Below are 27,313 nucleotides of genomic sequence, written 5' to 3' on the forward strand. Positions count from 1 at the left end.
TATTCCATGTTGCAATTCCCTTTACAGTGCACTTTAGTGCTCAAGATCTATTTGTGAGCTGTTACTTAAAGGAACGAATAAATTTGTCAGTATTCAGTAAACACAAAATAACCCAGGGAATTGAAAGTTTGAATCCAAAGTTATTAAATGGAAGAGCCAGTGAAGATGACCGTATAAAACTAGGGAACCAATCACTTGCAAGTTAGCCACATTTTTATGGATTTACCATAGTTCAGTTGATTTTCATTTCTTTAAAGATCCCAGTTCCAAATCTTTTTATAGTGAGCATTGCCCTGGAGTCAGAGAGAGCAAAGTAACTCAGTCGTTTCCTGAGTCACATCAAATACCTTTTAGAAATTGTTTAATATCGCCACTTGTATTCTAGGCCATGCTATCCTTGGAGTATTTTAGGTCTATCTAGTTCTAATTTCTAAAAGTTGAGTGTTTACCATCAGACACTCTAGATTTAGGGGAGGAGCTCACTGAATGAAATAACGTATATTTTTAAATCTTCCCCAGAAAATTTTGGTTTGGAAGAATTTGATTAAAAAACCTATTCTATGGCAAAAATAACCAAAACCAATAGTAACAAATATTGGAGAGGTTGTGGAGAAAAAGGAACCCTCATACACTGTTGGTGGGAATGCAAACTGGTGCAGCCACTATGGAAAACAGTATGGAGAGTCCTCAAAAAATTAAAAATAGAACTACCGTATGATCCAGCTATCCCACTACTGGGTATCTAGCCAAAGAACTTGAAATCAGCAATTCCAAAAGTCCCATGCACCCCAATGTTCATTGCAGCATTACTTACAATAGCCAAGATGTGGAAGCAACCTAAGTGCCCATCAACTGATGATTGGATAAAGGAGATGTGGTATATATACACAATGGAATACTACTCAGCCATAAAAAAGAACAAAATCATCCCATTTGCAACAACATGGATGGACCTTGAGGGAATTACGTTAAGTGCAATAAGCCAGATAGAGAAGGACAATCTCTATATGACCCCACTCATATGAGGAATTTAAAAATGCAGACAAAAAGAACAGACTAGTGGCTACTGGGGGAAACGTGGGGTGGGGGGTGGGCACAAAGAGTAAAGGGGTGCCTCTACAACACGACTGACAAACAATAATGTACAACTGAAATTTCACAAGATTGTAACCTATCATTAACTCAATAAAAATTAAATAATAAAAAAAAGAAATGGAACAAGAACAACAAATATATGTCAATTACATCTCAATAAAACTGGAGGAAAAAAAACCCTAATGTGATTTTGTTGTGTGCGTTGTGTGTGTCTGTGTGTTGTGTGTGTGCATCTTGGGGAAGTTACTAGGAACTACTTTTTAAGGTAGCAAATAATGGGAAGTGTTTCTGGAAAGTTAGGTCCCTTTAACTTCCCTGTCTGTTAGAGAGGCATTCCCCCACTGTTAAAGATAGCCCCACTCCTACAAACTAAATAGAATTCAGATGGATGTATGAGAATCTCATGCTCTCATTTTTAAAAAGCCATGTTGCTTTTTAGAGCATGCATATAAACAAATGTTTCTTGCCTAGATTCTGTGGGCCTTTTTTGCTACTATAGACTGCATTTGCGAGGGACCCTCTGCGCTTCTCCCCTTCTTTCCAACATCGAGGCTCCAGGAGCAACTTGCCAGAAGGTATAATGAGCCTGTAAGCCTCATCTCCTGGTTATAATGAGTGAAATGGTCATTATAATTGATACCAGTTTCAAGTCCTACTCCTTTTACCAGCACAACCTAAGCGGACCTAGGTATTGGTCAAAATAAGGTCTAGACATAGTCATTTTTAATTCCTCTTACACTTTACTAATGTAGGCCTCAGCGGTAAAACTGAGGTCCTCCAGTCTCTGGAGCACTGGAGGCAGGCTTTGTGTCTTTCTGCTTCTCTGTTCTGTGTTTTGGATGTGCTGTGGCACACCCAGTGTGAGGCAGGTTACGAATCACCTATGTGCCACATAACAGCAGCCGACTTGAGTCACTCACTCAAGACACCTGTGCCTGATCCCTCAGTTAATTCTAGACCCACCTTTTTTTTTTTTTTTTTTGGTGAGGAAGATTGGCCCTCAGCTAACATCTGTTGCCAATATTCCTCTTTATGCTTGAGGAAGATTGTCACTGAGCTAACATCTGTACCAGTCTTTCTCTATTTTATGTGGGACGCCACCTCAGCATGTCCTTGACCAGTGGTGCTAGGTCCGTGCCCAGGATCTGAACCTGTGAACCCTGGGGTGCCAAAGCAGAGTGCACAAACTTAACCACTACACCACCAGGCCAGCCCCCTAAACACACTTTTAATTATATCTCCTCTAATCTCTAATCTTACCTCTTGACCCCTGCCTCTGACGCCTATGGGTTGGACTCCAGTTTTCCCTCTCCCGGGCAAATGGCCTTGGTGCCCTGTACACCTTCAGTGGAAACTTTGTTCTAACTCACGTTTGTGGGTTCCAGCTCCCATCATTGGCCACTTGACCAGCTTAGAATCTTTTTGAGTAGCAACCGCTTCGATGCGTTAAATTGCCTTTCTTCTCAAATTCTCTTCTCTTTCGTGTCCTCAGTTTGTCTATTAACCTTTGCTGACCATCCAACTCTATATGCCATTAAATTTCATGTGTGTGGATGAGTATTCTTTTTGATGCTAAAGGTTAAATATAGCAAGTGCCAGGTAAACAAATATATAACCATTTTTAGATGTTAGTCTTTCATTCCTGATCATCGAGAATAAAAGCCTATTATGAAGAGAGTAGTACTTTCTTCAGCAATTTCTCTGGGCTCAATGTATGTCCTCCAATATAATCTTATTTGATCTTTAATTGTTTAAAAGTCTTTCTTGATTAATTGATTTCTCATTGATGTACAGTTGGCACCAAAGAGTATATATTTATTTGAAAGAGTGTGCACTGGCATTAAATCATTTTTATGAATTCTACTAGAGAAAATGTTTTATTCTGCTGGAAGCATTTATTTGGTGCTTTTCTTCCCAGTGGATGCTGTAAGATGGATTTTGTCTTTTTGCCATTTCCTTATAGTTAAAAACTCAAATCAGGAGCCACAAAATTATCAGTATCAGGAACGCTTTAGAAATTCTGTATTGTGTATTGTGATATTGTTTTAATTCTTCTTTCTCGGTTATAGAAATAACTTCTTCCTGATTGGGTCTCCACCCACACAGTCAGGAAACAGTTGCTTACCACATCCATCACTTCTGTCTGCACATTATCATGTTTCAGAGGTTTCCCAATTAATCCTGTGGAAGCTAGAATCACTCATAATTGTAATCCTGTTATGCCGTCTTTATTTCTTGATGTGCTTGTTAATTCATGTCCATCCTGCAGCGGTCTGTAACATAGTGCTATTATCAGCTCTTTCGTCCCTAAAAGCCTCTTGTCTACCATTTTGACTAAGATTGATTCACTGTACTTTGTTGAAATCGATCATTTTGGATTAAAAAAACATCTATCCTGTATATTTGTTCTGGCTACTTTTGCATGATTTCACTTTTTTTCCAGTTAATCAATCTACTAAGGTGGTCACTTTTCCCGTTTTGGCTTCGTTTCTCCTGCTCTTTTCTTTTGTTAAGATCTGTCAATCTCTTTAATTCTCCTGCCCCCTCTTAGGCAAACCTCTGGGAAGAAAAGCCAATTGCAAAGGCAGTGGGATAAATTTTTCTTTTAGAACCAGGCTAGACACTACTCCCATTGGCCTTTTTATTAAATGAGAAAGAGGGTCCCTCTCCTTGGGGATTCTCTCCCTGAGCAGGTTCTCGGGTGAAAGCTTCATGACGGACAACCAGGCACTTTGCAGACACTGTAACGTGCTTCTTATTTATAGCCCCAAACTCCTCTTACCAGGTGGACTCAAACTCAAACACCACAATTCTTTTGGACATACTAATACTGTCTTTTCTTCTCCTAGGTACTGACTTTAACATAGACAGTTTACCTCTGCCTCGCAAAGCCCATCATGACTGGGCCCTTTTCCATGAAGAGTCTCCGAAAAACAATTACAAGCTCTTTCACGAGCCAGTCATCGCCTTGTTCAACTACACTGCCACGTTCAGCCGGCATTCCCACTTGCCACTAACTACCCAGTACTTGGAGGGCATAGAAGTCCTGAAGTCACTCCAATACCTCGTCCCTTTGAAGTCCAAAAACAGCCTTCGAAAAAGACTGGCTCCGCTGGTGTATGTTCAGTCAGACTGTGACCCCCCATCAGACAGAGACAGCTATGTTCGAGAGCTGATGACTTACATCGAGGTCGATTCCTATGGTGAGTGTTTGCGGAACAAAGATCTCCCTCAACAGCTGAAAAACCCAGCCTCTATGGACGCTGATGGCTTTTACAGGATCATTGCTCAGTATAAGTTTATCCTTGCTTTTGAGAATGCGATTTGTGATGACTACATCACTGAGAAGCTCTGGAGACCTCTGAAACTGGGGGTAGTCCCTGTGTATTATGGATCCCCCAGCATCGCAGACTGGCTTCCAAGTAATAGAAGTGCTATTCTCGTATCAGAATTTTCTCACCCCAGAGAACTGGCAACTTACATCAGACAACTGGATCACGATGACAGACTGTACGAGGCCTACATAGAGTGGAAGCTGAAGGGTGAGATCTCTAATCAGCGACTTCTCACAGCTCTCAGGGAGCGGAAATGGGGCGTGCAAGACATCAACCAGGACAACTACGTCGATGCATTCGAGTGTATGGTGTGCAACAAGGTGTGGGAGAATATTAGGCTTCGGGAAAAGGTAAGCAAATCAAGGTTTGGCAAAGAGGTGCTAGGATGGCCATCCTGGTGGTCTCTGCCATTCTGTACCCTTCTGTTGCCTCATCACTGCTCCTCATTCCTATCAGAGAGGCAGGCTCTGCAGGAAGGTTGAAGGTTTCATCACTATCCTTTGAGGACTGTCATAAAGTCTGCTGGTCAGGCCCTTCTTCCTGAAGGCCTTAAATTCTCTTTTTATTTCTTCTGGAGGACACCATGCTGCAGATGCTGGGCAGTGAGACAAGGAGGCTGCACAGGAGGGAAGAAGGCCAAAAAATAAAAAAATTGAAAGTTCTGAATCTCATCCACATAGTCAGTCCTTCAACCTCTCTTCAATGCTGTGGTTTCTGCCAGACCCCTCACACTCATGCCCCACGGCTGCCATTTTGAAACTTATTTTCGTTTCACATACACAATCAATTAACCTCTCTGATTCCTGCTCTTTCTCTTTCTGGCATACACACATATGCTTATTAATATCTAGAAACTGTTTAAATAATAGTGAGGATAATCCTACAAGGCTTCTTTTCCTGAAATTATTGTTAATGAAGTTCTTAGTAATGTCTTTAAATTTCTTGATGCCCTTAACGTTTGTTTATTTGCTGACTTTATTTATTTATCCCAGGAATGGTCCCACTTTGTATATCACTGAATTCGTTAAAGGTAATTTATTGAAAGAAAAAGGAAGGTTAGTTTCAGCTACCTTTGAAATTTTTAAAAAATGAGATGGCCCACACATACGTCATTCCCTGGCCTGACTCCTATATACACATAATGTTTTACCTAAATTCTCTGAAGGCAGATAATTTTTGTTAAATATTTAAATGTTTATTTTGGATAGCATATTAATTTCAGTTAAAACATAAACCTAAACAGTATATGGAATTATTTTTATGTATTGCGTGTATACTATCTAAGACTTTCATTTGCTAAATAATGTTTAGACAAATTTAAAATATTTGAAAGATTATTTTCCTCATTTTAATTATTATGAAAATTTAAATTCTTTTGTCTGCTTTCATATAACAAATTTTTACTCATAAAATCATTTATTTTAAGCTGAGTGTCTTGGTCAGCAACAGGAACACTAAAGATTACATCATTCTCAGAGAATGCATCCTGATTTCCAGTGACTTCCTTTATGACCTAATTTAAAGGGCCACATTACAGCAAAAACCAAAATACACACGCTACTGCAAAGACACATAAGAAAGTAGAGACCACATTAATTGCCTGTGCTTTACCAGTTATTTATTCTGAAAATACATCAAAGCCAAAAACAGGACTTCTGAGGGTAACGATCTGCCTGGGCCATCTTTCACAATCCTTTCCAGGCTTGGAGATTATATTTACAGAAAACTCAGAGAACTACACAAACCCTGCCTGCCCCTGCCAGTCACAGAAGCCCTACTGGAAGGACTCCTGGGGCCTGGGAAAGAGGGTATAATGACCTTGATAAATAGCTTTTTAAAAGATACAGGAGAATACATACTTTCCTGCATTTCCAACAGAAACAGCTAACTGTGGTATTTCAGAGTGCCTGAAGGCGGTGTCATTGAATGTCCTTCTCTTTGGAGTCTGAATAAAATAGAGCGAGTAGCCTGTCCTCCGGTGTGCTCTGATTCCTCCCAGAGAGGTGGGCCAGGAAGATGGTTAGAAGACTTTGCTTGGTTTCAGTGAACCTGTTACACTTCTCAAATGCTAATGTGCTCATTATTGAAAAGCAGAACAAAAGATACCATGAAAGGAAATTAAAGGGGTTTAGACCAGTTGTTTTCATTTGCATTCATTTTACAAGATTTGTTATAGCTTATATATAGTATATCTTAATGTAAGCTACTTAAATATAAGTTTCTTCACTTTTTCTCTTTCAGCCAAAGGAAAGAAAGCTGAAAGAAATAATATGATTTCCTCTAACTCTGGTTATTTTTTATCTCGCAGTTGGTAATAGTTTAAGTTGTTGTATTTAGGTATAGAAAATACTATTAGAAAATTAAATTCATTTCCCCTTTCTCTACTCTCCATCTGCTCCTCTCCCTCTTACAAACACACAGACCTAGTGTATTATCTACTGCTGTGTACACACTATTATCACAAACTTGGTGGCTTGAAAGAACATACCTTTGTCCCCTCCCCATTTCTGTGGGCTAGATCATGGCTGAGCTGGGTCCCCTCAAGGCTGCAATCAACATGTCACTCAGGGCTGGGTTCTCATCTGGAGGCTCCACTGGGGGCAGGTCTGCTTCTCAACTCACACACTTGTTGGCAGACTCACTTTCTTGAGGTTGTAGGACTGAGGGCTTCAGTTTCCTGCTGGCTGGAGGCTGAGGGCTGCCCTCAGCTTCTAGAGGCGGTTCACAGCTCGTTGTCCTGTGGGCTTCCCACCGTGGCTGCTTACTTCCTCAAAGCCAGCAAGGGAGAGCGAGATTCCAGCAAGACCAGTGCTCCAGTCTTAGGTATGTAATCATCTGACGTAATCACATACATCCTCTCACCTTTGCTGTTTTCCATTGGGTAGAAGCAAGTGACAAGTAACACCCACACTCAAGGGGAGGAGTTACACAAGGGCATGAATACCAGGAGCCGGGAACCATGGGGGCCATCTTTACTGTGTCCACTACACCAAGTGAATCTGAGTAGGCTTGTTCGTTGTGTCGTCTGTTTTGTTTATGTCGGGGAAAGTCTTTCAGTATTGAAGAGGCCACCTCATGAGTTAATTTTAGTCAAGGAGCATTTATTGATAAATAATTGTGTCTGCAAAGAGGCTAGAGCAGGGGAGACAGCAGGGAATCCTCAGAAATATAACTTCATGGAACTTGGATAAGTTTTTAAAATATTAGCTGTATTGAGGTATAATTGACGTACAGTAAACTGCACATATTTAAAGTGTACAATTTGATTACTTAGGACATATACCTGTGAAACCATGGCCACAGTCAAGACGACAAGCATTTCTATCATCCTCCAAAGGTTTCCTTATGTCCCTTTGTAATCTATCCCTTCTCCACGTGCTTCCTCAGGCAACCACCTGTCTGCTTTTTGTCACTTTTGACAAAGACTAAGGCAGTTTTCTAGAGTTTTCTATAAATGGAATCATGTAGTGTGTTCTCTTTTGTGTCTGGCTTCTTTCACTCTGCATGATAATGTTGACATTTATCCACAATGTTGTGTGTATCAGGACTTCATTTCTCTTTATTGGTGAAGTTTGGACATACCGAAATTTCCTTATCCACCCATCTGTTGATGGACATCTGAGTTGCTTCCAGTTTATGGCTATTACAAATGAAACTGACATGAACATTCATGTACAAGTCTTTGTATGGATATGAGCTTTCATTTCTCTCTTGTAAATACCAAGGAATGGAATAGCTAGGTCATATGGTAGATATATGTGTAACATTTTGAGAAGCGACCAAACTGTTTCCCAGAGTTGTTCTGTCTTACATTCCCACCAGCATTGTATGAAAGTCTATTCATGGCCAATTTGATGTGGTCAGTCTTTGAATTTGTGCCATTCTGGTGGGTGTCTAGTGGTATCTCACTGTGTTTTAATTTAAATTTCTCTAGTAACTAATGATTTTGAGTATCTTTTAATGGCTTATTTCCCATAGATATCATCATTAGTGAATTGTCTATTCGAATCTTTCGCTCATTTTTAAAGAATTGGGTTGTTGTTAATCTTGAGTGGTAAGAATCCTTTGTATATTTTGAATACATGTCCTTTGTTAATTACAAAGTGAACAAATGTTTTCTTCTAGTCTGGGTTGTCTTTTCATTTACTTAACAGTATCTTTTGACATGTAAAGTTTTTAAATTTGATGAAGTCAAATCAATTTTGATTTTGATTCAAATCAATTTTTGATTTGACTCAAATCAATTTTTCATTTGAGTTAATGAAGCCAATACATTTTTTCTTCTCTCATAGTTTCTCTTTTTTGTGTTCTGTTTAAAAATCTTTGTGTTCTTCAGCAAAAAGAGGAGGATTGGCAGCACATGTTAGCTCAGGGCTAATCTTCCTCAAAGAAAAAAAACTTTGTCTAACCCAAAGTCACTAAGAGTTGCTTTTATTTTATTCTAGAAGTTTTGTAGTTTGAACTTTTACATTTAGATCTATAATCCACTTAGAGTTAATTTTTGTAGTGTAGTGTGATGTAAGAGTTGAGGTTTGTTTATTTTCGTATTCAATTGTATCAGCACCATTTGTTGGAAAGATTATTCTTTCCTGATTGAATTACCTTGGCTTCTTTTTCAAAAATCAATTGGCCATATATGTATGGGTCAGTTTCTGAACTGATGAATATGCCTGTATTTGAGTGCTGTAGCTTTATAAGAAGTCTTGAAATGAGGTAGTCTCAATCATCCAACTTTGTTCTTTTTCAAAATTATTTTCACTATTTTAGATCTTTTGCTTTTGTGTATAAATTTTAGATTCAGTTTGTCAAATTATATGAAAATTCTTGACGGGATTTCTGTTGAGACTGTGTTTAATCTATCTATCAGTTTGGAGAATTGATAATAATATTGAGACATTTAATACATAAGAATGATGTATCTGTCCATTTATTTAGGTCTTCTTTAACTTCTGTAGACAATGTTTTGTAGTTTCTTATGTACAAGTTTTATAACTTTTTGGTTAAATTTATCCCTAAGTAATTAATGTTTTTTGATACTATAATAAATCGTATTTTTTTAAACTCTATTTTTTGATTGTTTGTTGCTAGTATATAGAAATAAAATTGATTTTGTTTATTGACCTTGTATACTGCATTCTTGTTAAACTCACTGATTAGTTCTGGTATCTGTTTTGTAGATTTCTTAGAATTTTTCTGTATAAATGATCATGTAATTTACAAATAAAGGCCATTTTTCTTCCTCTGCCCCAATCTATTTGTTTTTCATTTCTTCCCTTTTTCCCCTCACTGCACTGATGAGGACCTCCATTACAATTTTGAATAGTATTGTTGAGACCATATGTCTTCACCTCGTTCTAGTCATAGGGAGAAAAAGTTCAGTCTTTCATCATTTATGAGTTAGCTGGAGGATTTTAGTTGATGCCTGTTATCAGGTTGAGGAAGTTTCCTTCTATTCTTAATTTGATGAGAATTTTTATCATAAGTGGATGTGGAAGTTTGCCAAATAATTTTCTTCATCCATTGAAATGATCATATGGTTTTTTTTTTTTAGTTTCTTTAATGGTGAATTATAGTGATGTTTGTTGAAGGTTAAATAGACCTTGCTTTCCTGAGATAAACCTCATTTGGTCATAATGTATTATCCTTATTTATTGTTGGATTTGAATTGCTAAAACTTGTTAAGAATTTTTGCATTATGTTCATGGGATGATCTTTTCTATATTTTTCTTCTGATGGCTTTGTCTAGTTTTCATATGTGGTAATGCTGGCTTCATGCCCACTCCTCTCATGTTTCTGGAGGAGTTTGTGTAGAATTGATATAATTTCTTCCTTAAATATTTTGTTGAATTTACCAGTAAGCCATCAGTACCTAGACTTTTGTTTGTGGGAAGGTTTTAACTATAAATTAACTTGTTTTAATAGATATAGAGCCATTCATGGCATTCATTTCACTTTGAGTGAGCTTCAGTAGACTGTGTCTTCCAAAGAATTTTTTTTCATTTTGTCTAAGCTGTCAAATTGATTGGCATACCATTGTTATTACTATTCCTTTATCCTTTTAATGCCTGTAGAATCTGTATGTCACTTCTGTCATATCTGATATTAATTTTTGTCCTCTCTCTTTTTTTCATGATCAATCTGAATACAGTTTTATCCATTTCGTTGATCTATCCAAATAATAAGATTTTGGTTTCCTGTTTTTTTTTCTTTTTTCTCCCCAAAGCCCCAGTACATAGTTTAATATACTAGGTGTAAGTCCTTCTAGTTCTGTGTGAGATGCCACCACAGCATGGCTTGATGAGCAGTGTGTAGGTCTGTGTCCAGGATCAGAACTGGTGAACCCTGGGCTGCCAAAGCGGAGTGTGCAAACTTAACCACTATGCCCCAGCCCAGCCCCTGGTTTCTTTTCTTACTTTTCTGTTTTATATTTTAATTACTTTTGCTCTTTATTATTTCCATTCTTTTTAATTTGGGCTTAATTTGCTCTTTTCCAAATTTCTTAAGGTGGAAACTTGGGTCGTTAGTTTTAAACTTTTATATTTTTCTAATATACATGTTTAATGCCAAGAATTTTTCTCTAGTCATCACCTTAGCTACACCCTACCAATTTAGATTATCATGTTAATACTAATTCAGTTTAAAATATTTTAAAATTTCCATTGTGATTTTTTGTTTGACCCATGAGTTATTTATTAGTATGTTTTTCAGATTTCACATCTTTGGAGATTTCCTAAATTCCTTTCTGATACTGGTCTTTTCCATTGTGTTATTACAAATATGTTATATGACTTGAATCATTTTAAGTTTACTGTGACTTGTTTTATGGCCCAGACTGTGATCTATCTTGGTAAAGTTTTATGTGCACTTGGAAAGAATGTGTATTCTGCAGTTGTTGGTGAGAGTGTTCTATAAATGTCAATTTGGTTAAGGTGGTTGATAGTGTTGTTAAAGTCTTCTATATCTTTTGTGATTTTCTGTTTACCTCTGCTCTTCATTGAGAGGAATATTGAAATCTCCAACTGTAATTGTGCATTTGTCTTTGTCTTCTTTCAGTTGTATCAATGTTTGCTTCAACTATTTTCAAGCTCTGTTATATATGTATCTAGTATTACTGCGTTGTTTTGGTGAATTGGCCTATTTATCATTTTGTTCTTCTAAATTCGTTCCTGGACAGTATTGGCTTGGTTGTAAGTGTTCTGTTTGCTGAAGGGGAAGAAGAAAGCCGTCTGCCAGCATGCGGTATTGAAAGTTACATATAATCAAGTTTGGTGAGAACCTTCCTAGGGCCCTAGTGGGAAAGATTGCGCCTCCCGTGACTAATCAGGAACCAGGAACCTATGAAAGCCTAAGTTGCAGAGATAAGAAGCACAAAATAAGCAAATAGGTCACTGGGAATAGTGGTGAGATTAGTCAATCCTACTTCTACTCTTTGGTTCCCATAACTGTGTAGTCCAGCTATTTGGAGTACAGTCTCGTATTTGGACCACTAGTTTAACAAACCTGTAGAGTATTGTCCCTGAGCTGGTATTTGAGTTGAGCCTTTAACAGGCTGTTCCAAATTTCTTTTGGGCCAACTTCCTCTGAGTGATGGGGTACTTGTAAAACCAGTAAATCCTATATCCCCTCTCATATTGTCCATTGTCCTAGTGTCATCTGTCCATTTCAATACCTCTTTCCCCTGATATAGTGGGTCCCTAGGTCTGAGTCAGTGTTGTAGAAGATTTCTTGTTGCGAAAGAAGGTATTCTATAACCCCTGGATGATAGTGCTGGCAGAGAGATGGGGGATAAGGAAGTCAAACATGGGTAGAGTAAGTGTCAGTTTCAGTAAGGATAAATTGCTCTTCCTTCTAGGGTTAAAGGGTTTCACTGTATTCAGCTTATCACTAAGTGCCTAGATGGTCTCCTCGAGGAATGGTGCCTTATCAAAAGGCTCGGTATTGGTCATTGGTGCTGGTAGGTTAGGTATTCAACAGTGGCAGTAATTAATTCTGCCTTCTGGAGTGGGAGTAAAGCTTTGGGGTCCATGCATAGCCTCTGTCATTGCCATGATGTCTTCTCTGTTCATGGGCCCCAGGAACCAGTATTGGAATGAAAAAGGAGAGAGGTTGTCTGACATCTAAAGATAAGTCATTACTGTCCACCTGTTGCTTGTGAGCTTCTTCTCAGTGGATGCTTATTGTGGGTATTAACGTAAAATGTTGATTGGGGCAGTGTTGATCTGCTCCTCTACAGATACCAAATTTAGCAAAGCAGCTGCAGTTGGGTCTACTGTTAGGTTAAGTTCATGGTAATTTCCACCATCTTCCATGATTTATCTTGTTTTTGTCAAGGGTCAAAGGTGAATTAAATGGGGAGGGCGAGCTATGGTGTGGGGACAATCCCTCTGTCTGATGGGGGCATGGATCTCTAAGCTTTTCGAAGGATATGGTATTGCTTCAAGATTTACTACCTTGACACCCCAAATAACTGAAGCAATCTTGAGAAAGAAGGACAAAGCTGGAGAAAGAAGAACAAACCTCTCTGATTTCAAACTATATTACAAAGCTTTAGTAGTCAAAACAGTATGCTATTGGCATAAAAACACATAGAGAAATCAATGGAACACAATAGAGAGCCGAGAAAAAAATGCACACGTATATGTTCAATTAATTTATGACAACGGATCCAAGAATATACAATGGAGAAAGGACAAAGTCTTCAATAAATGGCATTGGAAAAACTGGACAGCCACATGCAAAAGAATGAAACTGGACTGCTATTTTACACAGTACACAAAAATTAACTCAAAATGGATGAAAGACTTGAATGTAAGACCTGAAACCATGAAACTCTTAGAAGAAAACATAGGCAGTAAGCTCCCTGACGTGGGTCTTGGTGATGACTTTTGAATCTGACACCAAAAGCAAAAATAAACAAGTGGGATTACATCAAACTAAAAAGCCTCTGCACAGCAAAGGAAACCATCAACAGAATGAAAAGGGAGTCTACTGAATGGGAGAAAACATTTGCAAATAATATATTTGATAAGGGGTTAATATCCAAAGTATATAAAGAACTCATGCAACTCAATAGCAGAAAAACAAACAATCTTAGTAAAAAATGGTGAGAGAAGTTGAATAGACGTTTTTCCAAAGAAGACATACAGATGGCCAACAGGTACATGAAAAGGTGCTCAACATCTCTAATTATCAGAGAAATGCAAATCAAAACCACAATGAGATATTCCTTCAGACTTGTTAGAATTGCTATTGTCAGGAAGACAAGAAATAACAAGTATTGGTGAGTATGTGGAGGAAAGGGAACCCTTGTGCACTGTTGGTAGGAATGTAAATTGATGTAGCCAACTTTGGAAAACAGTATGGAGGTTCCTCAAAAAACTGAGAATAGACCTACCATAAGATCCAGCTATTCCACTTTTGGGTATTTATCTGAATAAAAAAACTCACTAACTTGAAAAGATATATGTACCCCCATGTTCATTGTGGCATTATTTGTGATAGCCAAGATATGGAAACAACCTCTGTCCATTGACAGATGAATGGGTAAAGAAAAGTTGTATATATATACAATGGAATATTATTTAGCCTTAAAAATGAATAAAGTCTTGTCACTTGCAACAACATGGATGGACTTTGAGGGCATTATGCTAAGTGAAATAAGTCAAACAGAGAAAGACAAATACTGTATGATCTCATTTATGTGTGGAATCTAACAACAACAACAACAACAACCGCCACCAAAAATCCAAGCTCATAGATGTAGAGAATGGATTGGTGGTTCGCAGAGGCGGTGGGTGGAGGGTGGGTGAAATAGGTGAAAGGAGTTAAGAGAGACAAACTTCCAGTTATAAAATAAATGAGTCATGGGGATGTGGTGTACAGCATGGTGACTATGGTTAATATACTATATTGCATATTTAAAAGTTGGTAAGAAAGTAAATCTTAAAAGTTCTCATCACGAGAAAAAAATTCTGTGTGTATCATGACAGATGTTAATTAATTGTGGTGATCATTTCATAATATATACAAATATCAAATTATTATGTTGTACACCTAAAACTAATATAATATTGCATGCCAATTATACCTCAATTAAAAAAAGAAACTTAAAGGGAAATTTTAGGCATAGTAGTACAAATCTTTAATGTAAGAAAGCATAAAATTGCAGAGTTTACTATTAGGAAGCTGCTATATTTGTTGAATGGATTTAATTTCAGCAAAAAATTAAATGATTGTGTGTGAATAGTTAATAGAATTGGGAATGTATATATTTATATACACACCCACGTATATGTGCCCACATATATACTCCACACCACACATATATGTGCTTCCCCCTCAGTTATAGAAGTAATACAAATTTATTCTAGTAAATTTGGAAAGCGTTGAAATGTATAAAGGGTAAACTACAAAATATCCTAGGTTCCCAGACTCTAGAGATAATGATTGTTAATATTTTTTCCTTTCTCTTTTCTTCACTTATATTTTTCTGTCCTAATTTTTCAATAAATGTATTATCAATATACGTAAAAAAAAAAAGATTTACTGGGCCAGCCCTGGCAGCCTAGTGTTTAAGTTCAGCATGCTCTGCTTTGGTGGTCTGGGTTCAGTTCCCAGGTGTGGACCTACACCACTCGTCAGTGGCCATGCTGTGGTGGTGACCCACATACAAAATGGAGGAAGATTAGCAACAGATGTTAGCTCAGAATGACTCTTCCTCAGCAAAAAAACATTTACTGTCGTGGCTGATGGGGCAGTTTTAAGGGATTTAACTTCATTTTTCTTACCATAATATCTTTTATTTCACAGATCAGGGGAACCCATGTGAGGTTTCTCTGAGCCGCTAAGTATAACTATCCCACATACTCACTTGAGACCCAAGGAAATAAATACAAGTTGAATTTGCAGATGCATTGAAGCTGCTGGACATAGGGCAAACCTCCCTTTGTCACATGGCCATCATGTGCTATCACCCTAACCTGGGAACCATGATAGAATTTAAGCCTCTAGTGACAATGTCAACTAGATCCTATATCCAACAGTCTTTGAAAATCTGAATAATTCTGTTTACTTTCTCCAGTGAAAAATTACACGGCAATGGCACTTTGGATCACTCGGCTTTGGTTTGTGAACTGATTTCGTTTTTGAAACAGAGTGAGGCACTTGAGTTTCCTTTGTGGCAGCTGCCATCAATTTTCTTTTTGTGCCCTCTCTGTCTCCCTCTCCATCTTGATTATACAATTTGAGCAACAATCTAGTTTCTCTGACCATCTATCTCATCTTTAGAAATGCCGTGATCCCCAATGGTGGAAGCAATGCCAGTCTGGTGTTTTCACTCTTTGTGGTAGTTCCTTCCTCCTTACCTGTTATGGTTAAGTGTTCATAAGTGGTTTTTACCCATTTGGGAATCCTTGTTATTCTAAGGACCTCAGTTCCCTAGGAACATCTCTTACTTTCAGCCCCAGCCTTCAGAAGATAGTCCCCATCCATAGCCCTTCTCTCACCAGTGTTTTCCCTATTGACATCATGAAGCAAGTGTCCCCTTGGCCCTCTCAGCGAACATAATCAGGTGGCTGGTTCTTACATATAAATCCATTCTAACTTTCCCAACCCCTGAACCTTCTGACCTCCCTCCTCAATATTATGCCAAAGAAGCTCTGGCATCTCTGTCTCATTTACAATAGACTGTCATGTCTAAGATTCAAGAAGCCATCCAACAAACTATTAGGACCAGATTCAGTTATTCTTGCCAGAACATTGAATTCCATATCATAAGTGAGTCCCTCTAGGTCATGAATTCCTATTTAGCCCTATATTCCTCCCACCCCGGTCCAACCCCTCAAGATGCCGTCCTACACATGCTTCCCCAATTCTTGCCAGTACATCGTAGCCAAGTCCTCTAGGTCTTCATTTTGGCATATAAGCTGCTTCCTCTTTGAACAGGGACTCTCCTTTCTCTCTTATGTGCTGAGGGCTGGTGATAAAACAGGTGATAGTCTTATTCATTATAATGGCGATTTACTACCAGCAGTGGGGCCTTTATTGCCATCAAGTGAGTAATGCTTTCTAGGGCCACCTCTGGCACCAACTGTCATAACCTTGGATCCACAGAAAACAGAAATGGAAGTGGAGGCATTTGTGCTACAATCTTATTAGGGAGTACAGTCCTAGAGAGGAGGAGAGAGGAACAGGTGAATGAAGCAGTGAAAGAATGAGATCCAATATGAGGATACTGCTGATTGGTTAGTCCCCAGGACCCCACCCCTGAGAAGCATGTACTGCGTCTCAGGACCAGTTTCTTTAGGGTAAGGAGTGGTAGAGAATTATCCACTGGTTCCAGCCTTCCTTTGATCAAAACTTTGCCCCACTGGGCTCATCTCCCCCTCAAGTTCAGGTTGCACATATGTGATATGAGTGCTAAGAAACGTTCCACAATGACTTCATCAGTTAAATCCTAGGAAAGGAAGTGTGAGTCACACAGGAGGAGGTCAGGTGTGCAGTTGGTTAGAGCCCTGCACAGCTGGAACAAGAGACAGGCGAGGTTGAGAGGTTCAGGTACATAAGAGGTGTCAGCTAGAGTACAATGCCCTTACCTTCATCTATGCCTACTGTCCCCTAGTCCAGAGACCCACTGTTTACTTTTCTTTGGAAGATATGCCTCAGCTTTTGCTGGAGTAGGGGAACATTAGTTTCCTGTTTGTGCAGTGTGATAATCTGGGGCTTTGTTTCTTTCCAAAATGACAACCAACTCTTCTGTTTTCAGCCCCATCTTTACACCCATTTCCAAAAATTCTTTATGCCACCAAATTCCTGAATGTCTTGGGGACTCTGCAGTATAGATTGAGTTGACTGACTGCTTTCCCACTGCTCTTTAGAACTCAGCTTTCTCAGGTCAACTAAGTCTTTTGCCACCCACCTACTGACTTTGCAACTTCCAAAATTTTGTTACTTTCATTGCCGTTATTTTGTTTGTCCTTTGAGTCTATGTCTTAATTAAAAACTCCTTTCTGTCATTTGAGTGGTGGTACTAAGTCACCACCAGGAGCAATAACCCTAAGTCATCAAAGGGCTACTTGCCAGGAGATAAAGAGCTGCTTTACATGTTCCTTCTTTGAGCACACTGTTATCTAATGTCTACTCAGTATAAGACCTATGCTTCCTGTATCATAGATGTCAGCTGTCAAAAGCCACCCAACAGACAGCTTGGATAAATATTTTTCTTCTTAACAGTTAAACATTATGTTGTAAGTAGTTTGGACGATCCTTTGAAGTTAGAATTATAAATAAGGTATGAAAGTTGGGAGGATTTCTAATAAAAAGGAAAGATTCAGCATGCCATGACTAAACGGCAGGACAATTTAGAGATTTTCTGTTTGTATGTAAAATGAACAAAACAGATAATGTCTTTAGGTTAACAGAATTTACTTTTTGGCCAGAGGTGGGTATAGTACTTCCTCATTCTTTTATATATTTTAAGTTGAAGATGTGAGGGAAAATTCCAGTGGGACATTATTGATTGCCTCATGTTTTCTCCCTGTAAACCATCCATTTCTTTATTTTGATTTTTCTTCTCTTACCTTCTTGAAGTGGTGATCTTAGAATCATAGAATGCCAGGGTTGTGAGCAGCTTGGAGATCACCGAATTCAACATCCGTTCAACTACTGATTCCTAGCATTTCCATTTGACTCTTGTTTTATATTACATTTCTTGGCTGAAACTCCCTTTATATTATTTATGCATGTCGTCTACCTTTCCACTTTGTTCTTTGACATATGAATGGTAGTCATTTTAAAGTTCCTGCCTGATAGTGCCAACATCTGAGTTCTCTCTCAGTCTGGTTCTGTTGATTGCTTTATCTCTTGACAGAGTTTTTTTTTTTTAATGCTTGTCATGATTTGTAATTGATTGCTGGACAGCATGTACAGAAATACAGAAACTGAGGTAAATAAAATTTATGGTCAGAAATGAGCTTGCTTCTTTTTCTATCAGGCTATCAGTATGTGTGGGGTTGAGTCGGTCTAGTCGGGAGTTGAGCTAAATTTGGGTTTGTGTTGCTCCTGTTGCCTTTAGTGCTCCAGAGCTTCAGATTATTCCAGTAATAATAATTATCCACTAACTAAGAGCTGCTATTATCTATGCTTAAAGTGGGAAGTGGGGACTAAATAGTTTTTCTCAATATTTCTCCTCCACCCTCAGCTTTTGGCAGATCCTACATTGCAGGGCCACAGAGAGGATCTCTCTCCAAGCTCTTACTCCTTCTGCAGTAATAAACTACTCTTTCTTGTTACTTGGTGAGGGCAGGGTGGGTTCTTTGTGGTCTTGGCAGCCTCAGACTTAGGCAGGCTTTGCATTCCTGTGCCCCAGTGGTGAAGTTTTCTCAGTGTTCCTGCCTCTCCTTTCTATGGCAACCAACTCTACCCTGTGTCTGTGGTAGGTTTGAACGGGAAAGCGTTTTGTGTCCCTCCCCAGTGGTAGGTGACCTCTGGTACCATTGTAGCATCCCAGACTACATTATAGCATTCTAGTTGCCAGCCTCCCCCACAACCATGAGACACATGAGTTTTGCTTCTACCCCTCCTCAGGGGTAGTGGATTTTTCTCTTGGATCTGGGGACAGAAGGTTTGGTACTGCTTCCTCAGTGGCTTAAGGCTCTTTCTCTTCCTGAAGGAATGATCTGGGGAGGTCGGTGGGGCTTTCTGAAGCAGGTGATCACCCTCCCTGCACTGCTCCAGGGAGGGGGACTCGTTCCCATCTCCTGCCGTGGCCCCAGTCTTCCTTTTGGGCCTCTGATGGAGGTCCATGAAAAAGAGCTTTTAAGTGAGTTTGAACTCTTTTGTGTCTGGGGCTCCCCGGTATTCCAAACTGACATGGTAGCCCATTCTTCGTCTTTAAGAATTTGTTAAAATGTTAACTGATTTCTTGTTACCTTCTTATACTATGTTTACCTGTTTCTCCTGTGTTTAGCCAAAGATGGAACAGATCATGTATGCATCTCTCCTTGGAGGGGCTTGTCCCTCTTTGGAATTCAGTTTACTTGGTTGCTGTGTGATCTCAGTTCTCTGATGGACTCAGGAGAAGTTATGAATTCGTAGATTATCTGACTTTTTCCTTATTGTTAGAATAGGAGCCACGTTCCCTGTGGAAGCAAAATATTTGTTAATAGTACTTTAGAAACAGCCTGTTTTTCTGCCTAGGACCTCAGCTGGAAAGGCATGATGAGATGCTGAAAGTTAGTTACTTCCAAAAATATCATAACTATTTCATCAGACACACTTACTTTAGGTCATACTGTGAAATATTTCTGGAAGAACACTAGAGTTAAGAGTCCATTTCATAAGATTCTTTGTTTTGTCACCTCAGATGGAACTTTATCCTACACCATTAAATGGACTCCTGAGTGCAGAGACAAGGAAATAGAGTATTACTGTCTTTCTCATATAAACAGTTATCTAAGTCAGCATTGAGAAGGCCATCAGAGGTTATGTGGTCAGCATAGCTATCGGCTGACTGGATTCAAGCATCATGAACAAGTCATCTGCTAATTTATGTTGGAACATTTCCAGTGCCAGTGATTTCATTATTTTTTAAGATAGCCCATTTTTATCTTTTGTTAGTTTTGACAGTTATATTGTTCATTATATTGAACCCAAACTTTCCTTTCTATAGTCCATTCTGAACTACCTGCTTCTGATTCTTTAGTTCAGCGGGATAAAGCCTTACATCTGTACGCATCAGTCAACAAAGGTGAGCTGTGGCCTCTCCAAAGTTGTTTCGTGGTGATCACTTTGGGCCCTCCTTGCTTAATTCTGTTCTGCTCTTGCTCTAAATACAGTTTCCACCTCCCCATGAACTCTTGCTAAAGTGACCCCATTTTGAGCCTACCTCTGGTCTTTTGAACTTTGTATTGGTATTTGGGCTTCCCAGATTTTAGGTCTTAGATTTTGCTAATGGTTTGCTATTCGGATTTGTGTTCTGGTTTTCTGTGCTTGGTGTTGTCTTATCCTCTTCACATCTGTTTCTTGTTTGCTTTTCTTCCTCTTGCTTCCTTTGCTCTCTTGTTTTCATTGGTCATGACCTCATATAGCTTCCTGAGAAGGAGTATATGGGGAAAAGTGTGAAATGTCTTCATTTTGCTCTAACATTTGAGCAATAGTTTGGCTGAGTGTAAATTACTGAAATGGGCATCAGTTTTTCTCAGAATTTTGAAGGTATTTTGCCATTCCCTTAAAAAAATTTTAATTTCAAAGTGATTTTAGATTCACAGAAGAGCTACAAAGATGGCCCAGAGTTCCCATATACTCTTTACCTGGCTTCCCCTAATGTTAACATTTTTCATAACCGTGGCATGATTGTCAATACTAAGAAATTACTATTGGTACGCTACTGTTAGCTGAACTACAGACTTTGGTCATATTTCACCAGCTTGCCCACTAACATCTTTTGTCTGTTCCAGGGTAAAATCCAGGACACCAGATTGTAGTTAGTCATCCTGCCTCCTCAGAATCCTTCAATCTGTAACAGTTGTTTAGTCTTTCCTTATTTTTAATAACTTTCATACTTTTGAAGCGTATGGTCAGCATTTTTGTAGAATGTCTCTCTGTAGGGCTTGTCTGATGTTTCCTCATGTTAAGACTTGGGTTGTGGATTTTGGGGAATAATACCACAGAGGTGAAAGGGCCCTGCTCATGTCATCATATCAGGGGATGTATGATGTCAACATGACATGTACTGGTGATGTTAACTTTGATCACTTGGTTAAGGTGGTATCCAGTAGGTTTTTCCACTGTGAGGTTACTAATTTTCCCTTTCCTCTGTATGAGTCACTAAATCCAGCCCACACTCAAAGGAAGGGGAATTAAGCTTCACTTTTGAAGGAGGAATATCAAATAATTTGGGACATATTTTAAAAACACAACAATGATTAATAAATATTTGGGGGAGATATTTTGAGGCTATGCAAGTACCATTTTCTCCTTAGAGTTTTACCCGCTAATGTTAACATTCAGCAATGAATCTCACCATTGGTTTTTTTTTCTTTTTGCTGGTGAGATTCACCCTGAGCTAACATCTGTTGTCAATCTTCCTCTCCCTTTCTGTTTTTTCTCTCCAAAGCCCCAGTACATAGTTATAGGTCCTTCTAGTTCTTCTGTGTGAGCCGCCACCACAGCATGGCTACTGACAGACAAGTGGTGTGGTTCCATGCCTGGGAACTGAACTCGGGCTGCTGAAGTGGAGTGTGCCAAAGTTTAACCACTAGGCTGTCAGTGCTGGCTCTCACCATTGCTTTTTAACTTCCAGTGTTACTGTCAAGAAATCCAACATCATCTTAACTTCTGATCCTCAGAATTGAATTTTCTCAAGAAGGTTGTAGAATCTCTTCCTTCTTCCTTGTGTTCTGAAATTTCATAAAAACATGTTTTAGCAAAAGACTGTATTGTGCTGAGCTCTCAGTGGTCCCTGTCTATCTGAAACTTAGATCCTTCAAGTTGAAGAAAGGTTTTTGAATTATTTCCGTGCATATTTCTTTTTTTCTCTCTCTCTTTTCTGGAACTCTGAATATTTGTGTATTTGTCCTCTGAGACTGGCTCTTTAATGTTAAAGAACCAATCCAGGAAGTCCAGTATTCAAATGCTTTTCCCATTTCTTTATCTTTTTCTTTTAATTTATGGAATGTATCTCAACTTTGTCTTTCAATGCTATTAATTGTTTCATTTCAGCTGTTATATATCTAATTTCTACTATCTTATTTTTTTGGTTCTCTTAATATTTCCTTTTCTGGTATCTGATTTTTTTAATCATTGATGTTCTTTTACGTCTTTTTTGTGAAGTTTTCTAAAATTTTGTTCATGCCTTGCCTCTGTTTTTCACATTGGTACCTTTCCTCAGATGTTTTGTAAACTTCGTAACCTGTTCATATTAGGGTGATTCTATTGGAAGCTCTGAGTATGAGTGGGGCATACTGGCTATTCATATTCATTGTAAGGTGATTCAGCTGGGTGGTTTCCTTAAGGAGTTCTGACTTACATCCTCCTGGACATATCACATTCCTCAGAGAAGAACCTTTTCTTTTCCTGCTTGGATTGTGAGGCTTGGGTGCCAGCATTGTGGGAATAGATTGTAGGAAGACGGCAAGAAGCTCTCAATATTTGGTGTTCATATGCTCACTGAATCCTTCTGTTTACTGTACCATGCCACTGCCCTCAACTTTGCCTCTCGTTCTCCAGGTCAAAGATCTTGTATTTTACTTCTGCAGATAATAAACCTCAAGTCTTTGTCGGGTAAGGGAGAGGAAGACACCTGGTCATGAGGAGAAGATGAAGGAATCTGAGTATCTGACTGCTTTGTAAACAGACTTTCTCTTCATTCTTAGCTTCTTGCCCCCTCTCCCACTTGCAGGAGCATCTGGTCCTCCTGAGCCTTTAGGAGCTCTGCAGTGCAAAATGGACTGGCTCCCGGCTCATCCTACTGCTGCCTTGTGATTGGTGTTTTAAAAAAATCTGTTTAGGGATTTACTACTTTTCCTTCTGCTTTCTAGTCTCTACAATTTGTTACTCCTCTGTCCTCTTCCATTCTGCTAGTTCTTATAGATGACTATCTTTTTGGAACAATTCTTTGACTCTCATTTTAATGGTGCTTCAGGAGGGGCTGAAATTAGATCTGTGTGTCCCATCTGCCATTCTGGAGTTTGTCTGTCTGTCTGTCTTCCTCCATCTTTCCCTCTCTTCTTTCTTTCTTTTCTGTCTTCCTTCTTTCTTCTCTTGGAAAATTATTGCAGGGCCAAATCCTGAAAGGGTCTTAGAAGCCACTGTAAAGACGTTGACTTTAACTTGCAATGCAGACAGCTGCTGAGGTTAGCCTGCAGTGCATCGAGGGTGGAATCAGGGAGCCTCGTCAGGAGACCATGGAAATAAACCAGGAGAGAGCTTGGACCAAGCTCGTAGCAGTGTAGGTCTGTGTGAAAGCGTTTTGAAAGCTAGGAGGTCCTGTGCAAATGTCAGATATTACCGTTGTTTGGTGGACACATCTTGGTGTAGGGGACAGTTGAGGCAGTACGAATCCATTAAAAACGGGATTCGATGTACATGTGACAACATCAGTACATGCAAAAACAGTGCTCGGTGAGAAAGGAACAAACAGAATGAGATATACAATACAAGACCATGTAAGTAAATTAAAAACAAATGCCCAGAAAATAAGAACACATTTTCTAAGAAGACATTTAAAACAAAGAGCTGTATTAAACACTTTCAAATGTGTGCCTCTGCAAGGAGGGTGATGGCAGTGGAATGTAAGAGAAAAGGAGAGAAAGAAAGAAATGAAGTGCCAGACAAATACCAGGTGATAAACAGACAAAAAAAAGGCGATAGCTTTAGAACCTGGAGAGAGCTAGGTTCAATCTTAGGTATGCTGTTGGGGACAATTTACATAACTTTTTGGAGCCTCAGTTCCCCCCTCTGTAAAATGGAGTAGACGTATATGTTTAGTATATTTGCAATAAGAATTAAATGGGACAATCGATGTAAAGTGCTAGCAAAGTGTCTCGTGCATAGAATATTCTTTCTCCTTCAACTCTGCCACAGTGTAACTATTGAGAGACTATGGATTGAAGATATTTGCTTTAGGGAGAGTTTGTGCTCCATTCTATCATCGTGAAGCAGGAACATGGGACTTGTCCTTCCTTAGCATTATTATTATTGGTATTTTTTGGTGAGGAAGATTGTCCCTGAGCTAACATCTGTGCCAGTCTTCCTCTATTTTGTATGCGGGACACTGCCACAGTATGGCCTGATGAACGGTGTGTAGGTCCGCACCCAGGATCTGAACCCGCAACCCCAGGCCTCTGAAGCAGAGTGTATGAACTTAACCACTATGCCACCGGGCCAGCCCCCTTAGCATGTGTTTTCATTCTTTTTTTCTCTTCTCTCCATGCAGGGCTTACCACCCAAAAGATGGAGGGCGGAAGTTACTCACCTGAGCTGCCCAGAGCCTACAGTGTTTACTTTCTCACCTCCAGCCCCACCTAGGAGCTCTTTGCGACAGATGTGGATACCAAGCTTTGAACAATCCAAGAAAGAAGCCCGGGCCCTGAGGTGGCTGGTTGACAGGAATCAAAACTTTTCAGTTCAAGAGTTTTGGGCCCTAGTATTCAAGGACTAGTTTCAAAAAGTGTCAGAGTGATATAGACTAAGGCCGTCTTGATGTTTATTTTCTAGGTTGCCTTCATATATGAATACAATAGGTACTTTGTTGACTATCCTTTAGGATAAGGGTCAGTTGCTGCAGTACTGATAATGAACCCTATCAGATAATAGATATGAATTACCCCTAGGGGTCACCTCTCTATTTTTTTATATTAAAAAAGTAACTGTCTGCTGTGGACACTGGTCACCTTCAGTTTACATGTCTGAACCCATGCACCTGCCTTTTGTGGAAATTCACTTGATGTAGTGCCTGCTGTCCTCGCTCCAGGGAGGCAGGGGCTGGAGCTGTGGACTCTTGATACTCACCTCACTCTCTGCCGTTATTGGTATTTGGCAAGTACAGTGTCCTGATGAGGAGCATGAACATGAAACGCATTAGAACTTGGCAATGAGAGATTCCATCTGTTGGTTTCCAAGGATGTAAGTGAGTAATAAAAGCTATGTGAAGTTGATCTGCTATTTACTCTTCGAGTCAAAAGAACATATGCGTGTTTGTATCTTTTTCTCTATACTCTCAGCTACCTCTCTGACTCTTCTTATTTTCATCTCGCCCTGCGTCTTCTCCCCATTCCCTCCAGAGTGGAATGTCTTGTGAAGACGTGCCTCTTCCTTGTGTGTTTTGATCAGTGAGATGTTCCCAATTGTCTCTTACACTGCTGACCAGAATAATAATGATATGATTTGGGCTGGACAGCCTGTTCGTTTTGATCTGTGTGAGAATGGAAGTGAATACCCCCAGGAACTCCAATTGTGTTGAAGGTGATTTGTCTTTTCTCAGGGTGATGTACAGCCTGTAGTGGGAGGCGGCCCCACTGATCTGTGAGCATTCCTTGTCATTTCTGTTCCTGTCACAGAGAAGGTTCAGCTCTCTTGTCTGGAGCATCTGCTGGAGCTCCAGAAAATAGAAGAAGAAACAACACTGGCTCCCATTTTCTTCCCATGTGAGAGTGAGAAGGCTTCTAGATGGTACCAAAGCCTGTTGCCTCCTGATATCCTGGCTTTGGTATTCTTTATTGTGGAAAGACATAAGCTCCAGGGGACAGGAAAAGTCCCTGATGCTCATGTCCCTGATGTGGCAGAAAGGGAAAACTTATGGGAGCTCCCGTGGCACTGGTTCCCCTGTATCACAAGCCAGTGCCTTTCTGTGCTTGCCATGAGCAATCTCTTCCTTAAGCGGTGCTCTCTGTGGCTGTGCCGGAGAAATGAGGACTGAAGCCAGTGCCTTCTTTTAGAAGCAAGAAAGGTCACATTGCTGGGTGGGAGAACGTGTCTATGACTGAGTTCTTCCCAATCCCAGCTCTGCCATTAACTACATAAGATTTTGTAGAAATCTCTTAACCTCCTGTAGTTTTTGTACCTAAAGAGAAGTGACTGGACTGGTCTTTGAAGTTCTTTTCTGTGTAACACTCTTTAATTGCTTATCAAAATTTAAGAAGTTTAATTTTATAGGTGTTTTTAGTAAGACAGTAACAAACCATTTCAGAGCCACTATTTTTCAAAGGAAGCACACTCCTTTGGTGGAAGAAGCATGCTTATTGGGTAGTGTGGGGATAAAAAGGAATTTATCTCTCTTCCATTTTATCTGATAATATCAAAAGGGAAAGGATTTGGAGGGGAGATTGCTTGTTAAAGACCAGATTTTAAATTGTATATTAAATGAGGTTTTTTGTTTTTTGTGTGTGTTTTTCATGGTGGTTGTACTCTTAAAAGAAAGCCCAAGATATGAATTGTGCCTGTGGTGAGATATTATCAGATAGCTGCTTATAGGCCACACGTGTGCCTTAAACCTCAACAGTTCACGTTGTTTTGTTGTATCTTGCTTCTTCATCATGAGTCCATAGATGAAATTCTCCCTAAACTTTTCTAAAGAATGTAGCTCTGGACAAATTTAGTAAAATAAAATTACTGATCATTTAGTGTGGTATAAAAATTTTGTAGAGGAAGAGATGGAGGAGAGGAAATTTCCTAGGATTGGAAATGAGGTGTATCTCAAACAAAATCAATTATGGATTCTTTGGGACTCTTTGAGTAGCCATAGATCTGAGACTTTATTTAATTTTTGGCTTAGCATATACATCTTCTGTGATAGGATTTTCATTAGTAAGATGATGCCATCTTGTCCATGGTAAGTGCTGTCGTGGAGGGAGAGGCATTCCCAACTGGAGCAGGATTCTTACCAGAACAATGGGAGCTATTCTTTTTGAATTCTGTGTAAGGACCTCAGTATGTTTTATCTGTGTTAATCCCATCATACCACACCTTTCTGTACCTCACCGTCTCCACTTTTGAAATATGATTAAGAAAGTGTTCTACCTCACAGGGCTGTTGTGAGGAAGGACTCATGGCTGTGAAGGAGTTTGTGCAATGAACGTTCTGTTTAGTGTTTCAGTACGTTTCACTTGGATTGTTCTCAAAGGATAATTTTCAAAGTGATGCGACAAGGTGGACAGAAACCTTTTCGGAAATGTTGAGGGGCTGGCCCATGGCCGAGTGGTCAAGTTCACGCACTCCACTTCCACAGCCCAGGGTTTTTCCGGTTTGAATCCTGAGCATGGACCCAGCACTGCTCATCAGACCATGCTGAGGCGGCGTCCCACATAGCACAACCAGCAGGACTACAACTACAAAATACAACTATGTACTGGGGGGGGCTTTGGGGATAAAAGTAAGAAAAAAAAAGA

General features: G+C 39.4%; 1 protein-coding gene across 6 annotated transcripts in view; it reads left to right on the forward strand.

Moving 5' to 3' along the window:
• FUT10 (fucosyltransferase 10) overlaps positions 1-27,313 on the forward strand; it is a 171,140-nt gene that overhangs the window by 56,090 nt on the left and 87,737 nt on the right. For 3 of the 6 annotated variants that reach the window (XM_008527524.2, XM_070598496.1, XM_070598497.1), the window contains exons 4-5: positions 3,945-4,780; positions 24,364-25,084. In XM_008527524.2, the coding sequence (XP_008525746.2) occupies positions 3,945-4,780; positions 24,364-24,588 (1,061 nt within the window). In that variant the 3' untranslated portion in view covers positions 24,589-25,084. Of the gene's footprint in view, positions 1-3,944; positions 4,781-6,671; positions 7,254-24,363; positions 25,085-27,313 lie in introns of those variants that run through there. The other 3 variants (XM_070598499.1, XM_070598500.1, XR_011534275.1) reach the window with 2 other exon arrangements.

Source organism: Equus przewalskii, chromosome 28 (genome assembly GCF_037783145.1).
Source record: "Equus przewalskii isolate Varuska chromosome 28, EquPr2, whole genome shotgun sequence".
Lineage (NCBI taxonomy): Eukaryota > Metazoa > Chordata > Mammalia > Perissodactyla > Equidae > Equus > Equus przewalskii.